Source organism: Stylophora pistillata, chromosome 10 (assembly GCF_964205215.1).
Source record: "Stylophora pistillata chromosome 10, jaStyPist1.2, whole genome shotgun sequence".
In the NCBI taxonomy this organism is placed as follows: domain Eukaryota; kingdom Metazoa; phylum Cnidaria; class Anthozoa; order Scleractinia; family Pocilloporidae; genus Stylophora; species Stylophora pistillata.
Window position 1 is genome coordinate 21,063,448 of NC_142528.1, and position 8,053 is coordinate 21,071,500.

Genomic DNA, 8,053 nt, shown 5'->3' on the forward strand with positions numbered 1-8,053 from the left:
ATTTGACACAAGATGCCACGGAGTAAGATGCTGAAGAAGGATTTCCACCTCTAGAAAATATTGTTTAGGTTTCTGCTATGAGAGCTGGTTTGTGGGCTATACTCACTGAACGTGGCATGCTAAGATTTTCCAAAATGATAAATGTGTCTGGGACTTTTATAAATTAATTTAAAAGAGCTTGGTTATCATATTTTCTGTTCCGTAAAGAAATTTCTAGCCAAATTCGTGAGATATCATTAATATCAAAAATAATGGACTCAAGAGTAGCCTTTTTCAGACAATTACTCATCTCTAGTCAATTTTCTATTTGGTATTGCCCATAGATTGCATTTTGACAGCCTTTTTATCTGATTTATTTCTAGAGCTTTATCCTTACAACTTCAATAATTTGTTTTACTGTATATAACAGTATGAATTATTTACACAATTTCATTGATTCTTGTTTATGATTTGTTAAAAGAAAGATCCATTTTCAACATTTTGCTTCCTTATTTATTATATAAATAAATAAAATTCCATGTTTCCATGCATCTGTTCAGTAACAGATCAAAGAGGTTGTTGAAATGTGATGGAAACATCAATGAGCCACATTTTTTCCTTTCAACATCTGGATGTCCACTGTGATCTATCATCTGACAGGCACACAGTAACATGAAGTACGCTGGTCAAACCAATATGGGACCATTACTGGGAATGAGATTCTCACCAGGTGGTTGTGACACGGACTCACTTACACCTTCAATGACTCTTAATGAAGAACAGCTGATTCTTTGGGGGAAAGTAGCCCCTTGAATATTTCCCTGCTTAAATTTTTCATTGTGTTGGTTAAAATGAAACCGACACCAAATAAGTATTTTTTTATTCATAATTAACTGCAATGTAATTGCCACAGATTATGAATTATCTTTCACATATGCAGGTGAGACTCCCACACACTGACAAAAGCTAGAAAGTATATAATTGTTCTTGGCTTTGTAAATCCCTACCACTTAGAAAAATGATATCTTTAAACACCTCTGACAGCAAAATAATAGTTACAGCCTTTTTTTTATTACCTTAAAGATTCCTGTGAGAATTCAGAGTAAAGTAGCAATCATACATGCAACCATAATAAATAGCAAAAAATGGCAGCAAAAGTGATAAAAAAATTTTGGTTAATATAAAGACCTAAACCTAATTTCTTCATTCCTAACTTTTGATAATTTTCATCATGTCTAAATGACATCAAAATATGTCAACTTTTACAAAGCACCATAACAGCTGTGAATTAAAAAAAAAGGTCTCACTTTCTATTGGTTTACCTGCATAATAACCCACGAGGAATGTTGGAAGAACAGTTAAAAACATTGTACATCACTTGTCTCCAGCTGGTGATTTACCAACTCTTCTCCTGTTTTCCCAACATCCCATGCGGATTATTACACTGGTAAACTAATAGAAGTGCGGTCTATTCCTCAAATGATTTTTAGTGTCCTGTGGACCATTACATGTTTTGAAAAAGAATTCTCTCTTGCATTCTCATGCTCATGCTTCCTCTGGCGATTTGCTCCGCAACATAACAAATACAGCCAGTGATACATGCACATGGACAGCATGTGACCGTGAACTGGCACCTGTTTGTTTTTACATCAAGGTCTTAGTTTGTCAAGCAACTCTTTCTTGCATAACACCTGAAATTTCACAGATTAGTCTCTGGTATCTCCCATGCAAAGTAGTGTGGAACTTGTCATACAAATTTATCCTTGGTTTGCATTAAATTTTCCTTTAGTTTGTTTTTCAATAATTTTATGATAGTGAATCAAATTCATTTGAAAAAAAAGGATTATTAAATTTGTACCAAGGACAAAACTACACCAAAACACCTACTTCACAATAATAACAAAGTACAATGTATTACATACATTATAACTGGTCAACAATAATCTAATGAATACCTTATTAAGATTTTAATACCACTATGTGGTATCATAACTGAAATTTCTCCATCTTTGATAGAACATTTTGAAATGCCACTGACCAAACTGTAGCTAAGAGGCAGAATTTGTTTGGGCAAATACAACATATGAATAGCATGTGTTACAAAGCTTTTGTACAGTCATATGAATGCTAGATACAGAATTAACATTTTATGCCTTTAACATTATCCAGAAGAGAATCTCCGTTGAACAACTCTCTGAAGTATCCTCTCCGAGTCATCGGTGGTTATTACACAACCAGTTGATAAAGAAAATTGTGGAGTGGTAGTTTGTGCTTCCTCCATGTCAACATCACTTGGTGTTCCAGGCACTCCAAAGATATTACCTGTCGATTGACGTATTCTTTCCAGAGCAGACCTAAATGTCTCACAAGCACTGGGAAAGTCTTCATCCAGTAAGAATTTCTTTGCTAACTTTGTTGCTGGTCCAATGGCCAATTTTCCATCAAATAGTATACGTTTGACACGAGAAGATCTGCGATTAAGGCCCTCTTGAAGTTTAACATTCAGATCCTCTAGGGAGACATCTCCACCTTCTGCCTGTCTGATTTCCTCAACAACAATGTCGTAAGCAGTGCCAAAGAGATGTTCCTCAGAGATATTTGCATCAATTGTAAACCTGGCAACCTACCAAAAGGAAAATTAGTCAAGGCAATCAAATGCAAATAATCAATTATTGTAAAATCTTCTTACCTACTACAAAACTAAAAAAAAAATGACAATTAAATCCATATTTATAGGCAGGTAAATTTTCCAGTAATGTTGTACCCTTAAGTCATTTTGCTAGCTACTTTAGTCATCAACTCATGACAAACAGTTTTTAAGGAACAGTCACCTCCATCAAAGCTATAATTATAATAATAGAACCCTATAGTGTAGTCAAAGTTTAAAGAAAATACCTGATTAGGTTCTGGTAAACTGTCAATTATCTTAAGTAAGGAGCCTTTAGTTTCTTACCTGGGAAATAAACTTGACATCTGGTATCTGGAAAAATTTACCACCAGTCTTCAGGGAAATTCCTGTGAAAAAGTCTGTCATAAGGTCATGTGCCAGGTCTGGAAGGTATGCTGGCATTGGCTGGGGGATCACTATGGTATGAAGAGTCACATAATTCTTTGTAAGCTGTTGACAGAGCTTCATCACATCATGGCCATGTTCACACTCAAAGATTTCAAGATTAGTCCTTTGTTCCAGCATGGCTGCAAAGAGGTAGATGAAACCAAAATGCTATAATTAATGATCATTATGATTCATATAAAATTGCAAATATAATCTAAATATTCCTATTTGAAAGCATAAATAAAAGTAGTTTTTTCTTGTTCTTAGCTTAGATATGTGGTCAGTGGCCTGGGTGAGCAAGATGGTCACATTTCTTCTAGCTCCACTAGACTATATTTGATTTGACTATTTTTTCTGTTTTTTGACTTACTTTTTGAAAGTTATGTAAGACCTAAGGAACAAAGAATGTCTTCAAAAAAAGGAAGGAAAAAGGAAGCAGTGGAAGATGATTTTGAGGCTTTTGTATACCTAAGGTTGAGTTCAATATAAAAGGAACACAAGCGAAGATTCAAAGAGATAATTTGAAGCTCCTCAGAGTCAAATCAAGCATAAGGAAAGTTTGATTTCAAAATTGTTACTGGAAGATTCTTTAGGAGTAGTATTCTGCAATTAATTAAAGACAAACCATCTAAAAAAATGTTTAGAAATTAAAGCACTTTTACACTCATGTATCTTGCTCATTACTACTGAAACATCATCTCTTTGACAATTTACTTAGCAATTTTTTATAAGTTTTCCTTTACTTTTTAAATTACAAGTTTCTTTTTTTTTTGTTATACTGCTGAAATTGAAGGGGCACAATATAAGTTTATCCAGACGTGCCCCTCTCCTCTCCTTCCTATGTCCAATGTGACTCAACATAATTGGTGTAATTTTGTATTGTTTCCTTGAAAATTCTATATCTTTTACTTTAATTTTCACCTTGTATCTAATTCTGCTAAGGTTTGGAGAAATAAATGTAAATGTAAATTTTCTTAGCTCGAATACTACTATCAGGAAGTAACCTTACACTTTGCAGCCGTAGTGATCATTCTATATACATAAGGCAAAATCTTACAGCTGTATTTAACAATTATTCCACGAGTGCGCGTTGGATATGAGATGATAGATAGCCAATGAGGCGCATAGCGCCGAGTTGGCTATAATCATCCCATATCCAACAAGTGCAAGTGGAATAATTGTTTTATTAAAAAAAAAACACTCCCAAGATATTAGACAAATCTTCTTGACTTTATTTTGTAAGAAGAAACCGAATGTTTCCATATACAGATAATTGAGCCAATATGGTATATTGGCTCATATATCATAATGGCTAAGCCAATGAGAAGTCTTGAATTGCATTATCCAATGATCTAGTTTTTAATAATTAGCACTATCCAAGGCAGCGAGTCCTCACACCTTTTCTCATAATTAATAATACACATGAATTTCTTTATACTCACGCAGTAATATGCAGACTTTGATAGCATTTTTGCGACACTTAAGGTTGTTAATGTCATCACCAAGTTCACTGAGTTGCACTGCTAGTGCTAGCCCATCTGCTAGCCCTCTAGTTGTACCTTTACTTCCAAAACGACGCAGGTTTTCTATGGCTTCTTTCATGATATCCCTTCTGTCAGTAAAGTTCTGCAATAATGCTGTGTTGTTAATTTGAAGATCACCAGATCGCATTCCAGAGCGTGGATGCCTTTTATGGTTTTGGTAACTGATGAGTGCCAATCTGAGGTGGAAACTGTCAAAAATATCATTGATCAGGTACCTCAGCTGAGTCTTCAGACGTCCTAACAGCACTGGATTTGATAAAGCACAGTCAATGACCAGAATCAGGTCCAGGTTTTTGTCATTGTGATTACAATCTGCATATGTCGTAAACAAAACCAAGCAAATTAAAAAACATTCACAAAACAAGTGCATTGAACAGCAAATTAAAATGCAAAATTCTATTCTTTCCATTTTATTAATGACAAATCAGCTGAAAATAGGAGGAGATGGCAAAGAGAGGACAGATCAAGGGAAAGATCACTAGTAGATTTCATTTTGAATGACATTGTTGTCAGTAGGTCTATTAGTTCCAAAGTTGGCTTTGATCTCCATAGAAGATATCTGGTGCTGATGAATAGCAAACTTAAGCCTTCGCACAGTGATTATATGTTAAAGAGTATCAGCACCTCTGCCTAAAATCCATATGAATTTTGAAATATGGCTGCTTATCATTTTGTGGTACTGCTTCTTACGGAGAAGGACCATTGTTTTTCAGGATTTATAAGAAATGGAAAGATGAACAAAGGGTCAGGAATCACCATTATGAACAATTCTGACTACATTTGGTTACTTTGGTGATGCACATTCTTGGTAGATGAAGAACTCCTAGGAATCTGACTTCTAGAATTTGAAATTGATAACAAGTCATCAAAAGGCCATTCTAAATTTTTATCACTGATTTTTGTTCCTAATTGTTTGCTCAAAGTCTCCATTATTGATTCTTCTTCATCATGTATATAGGTCAACATCCACACTGTCCCAAGCACTTACCTGGTGTGATTAGTGTGTGTGAGCGTGTGATTGGCTGCAGTAGAATTTGGGATTCATTACCAATTTGTACTGCTTTGACCCCACAATGGTTAAGCCAAGGGAGTTTTTGAACAGCAGCCCATCGCAAGTTGTCTAACATTTCCTTCCTTTTGGGAATTCTACAATTCACATTCCACCAATTGACTCCCACTTGCTCACTTCCTTCTAGGTGTATTTCTGAAGGATCCAAACCCAGATAATCAATCAGGTTATGTACAAGGTTTTGCTTCACATTGATATCTGCCCCTTGCATACCAAAAGAGAAGCAAACCAGCTCCACACCTGTGAAAGTAACAAGTAAATTCATCTTTGGTAAAATGGAAATTTTGTATTGGTGAACTACATGTACATCGGAAAAAGTTGACTCCTGTTAACTCAAACCCTCTCTTACTTGCACCTCCAAATGATTTGATCCGGCTGATCAAATCATGTTACCCTGAATCTAATTGTCATTCATCCACTATACTAATTGGACCAATCAAAACTTTTTTAAAAATTTTTTCTTCCAGTTAAGAAATATCAGTGCTAACTATCCTCCAATTAAGATTATTAACATTTTCAAACTATTTCAACTATGAATTTTGTTTCTTGTATATTATACATGTAATTCAGTCTTCGGACTGCGAGGTGTTTCCTTTTAATAAACGACTTATCTATCTAACAATGAATTATTGTGAGAAACCTCTGTATACTTCCTCTTCTCTTTTTCTGTTACAATGTTGGTCAACTCATATTTCCAGGGGCTGCAGTGCACTGACTACTTTTATAGAGCTTTGCTATCCAATGCCTTTTTCTCCAGATTGTTCTACTTTAACTCAACTTCTTAATGTCACAATAAACTTTGATTGAAATGTGGTTGGCAAAAAGAGCTGTGCTCAATTGTATTCATAGACTTCAAGCAGTCTTTCATACACTTCAAACAGTCTTTCCTTTACAGAAAAGTCTGTTGCATGAGTCAAAACAAAAAAATTTAAAAAAAAATTGAGGTAAGCATGCAGTAGGAAGCTCTTGGAGTGATGTTGATGCACAGCATGAGCTCCATGAGTGAGGCTCTCATAAAGTGACTAAGCCAAAGAGTTTCATCTTGCATAGCTGAGTCACACATCCAATTTTAATCTCAATTGAGCATAACCAATGAGATCTGCTAATACGACATCCATATTACCCATCAATCTTCATGTCATTGCAACACACGAGTGATCTAGCTAAGAAAATTACACAATTTCAAATTTTAAGATGCACATTAAACTGCATGGAAATCTGTAAAATGTTTCAGTAAGGATGACTCTCATGAATAAAACTCCTAAAGTATGCACAGGCAGTCAAGGAACAACTTTTGCTGTGTGAGTGTGCTTTTAATTTTTCTCCAAAGATAGCATTGGTACAGTCTTTGTCTTTTTCTGATGACTACAGGAACGTATACAAAATATGGACTGGGGTCCATGGACCCTAATTTTTTGAAAGGAGATCGCCGCTGTTAATATGAAAATTTACCGGAGGTCAGGATACGAAAAACACGGACTCGTATTTATCGCGCCCCCATAAATGGGAAGACCATAAACTCGTTTTGAGATATAGTTTGTTTATGGAATAAATAAAGTATGTATGTATGGTGAGTTCGAAAACTGCGTAATTGAAACCATGTGTGTGAGAATTCCTTGTCATGTTTTCTGCCAGTTTAAATTTATTGTCAACACTTTAATAACAACACAAAAATCAGGGTATAAGATTATGTAATCTATTTTACTGGACCTTTTTTCTGTAAAATTCATGATCATCGTACTAAAAGTAGCACAAACAAGTGAAATAATTTATTTTAGGGTTAATTGAATTAACATTCATGTCTGGAAGTCCGATGCCAAATTAGTTTTCACAAAATGAATCAAATTCAATACGGAAACTAAATGATTCTGTGCTCTCTCATTAAAATTACAAGCTATCCATTAAACTTTTTCACCAAGATACCTTGATTACAAATTTGTGTTTGTAGGGTAAACTTCGCTTATAAAATAAATCGGCTTATTTTTACGCATGATAGAGTATAATAAGCGTGGTAGGGGTGTCTTCCCGATCGAATTGCAATTTGGAAGGGTTGGAATGAAAATATTGGGTGTAGAAATGCACTCAATCTTCTGTATCTCAAAACGAGTTTGTGGTCTTCCATTTATGGGGGCGCGATAAATGCGAGTCCATGTTTTTCGTACCCTGACCTTTGGTAAATTTTCATATTAACAGGGGCGATCTTCTTTTTAAAAAATTAGGGGTGGTCCATGGACCGGGTCCATAGGGGTGGTCCATGGACCCCGGTCCATGTTTTGTATACGTCCTGACTAAAGTGCTGTAAGGCCAAGTTGTTTCAGTTTGCCACCTTGTTCCAACACAATCTTGTTGAGCAGTGAGATTACAAGGACACATTCTTCACAGATTTTTGTGAAACAAAACACCCTG

General features: G+C 35.2%; 1 protein-coding gene across 1 annotated transcript in view; it reads right to left on the minus strand.

The window, feature by feature from the left end:
* Positions 1 to 842: 842 nt before the first annotated feature.
* Positions 843 to 8,053, minus strand: part of LOC111325991 (uncharacterized) — a 12,134-nt gene continuing 4,923 nt past the window's right edge. The window contains exons 2-5 of the mRNA XM_022929907.2: positions 5,567 to 5,887; positions 4,477 to 4,890; positions 2,933 to 3,174; positions 843 to 2,602 (exon numbers count right to left, since the gene is read on the minus strand). Of these exons, the coding sequence (XP_022785642.2) occupies positions 2,141 to 2,602; positions 2,933 to 3,174; positions 4,477 to 4,890; positions 5,567 to 5,887 (1,439 nt within the window). The 3' untranslated portion in view covers positions 843 to 2,140. The remainder of the gene's footprint in view (positions 2,603 to 2,932; positions 3,175 to 4,476; positions 4,891 to 5,566; positions 5,888 to 8,053) is intronic.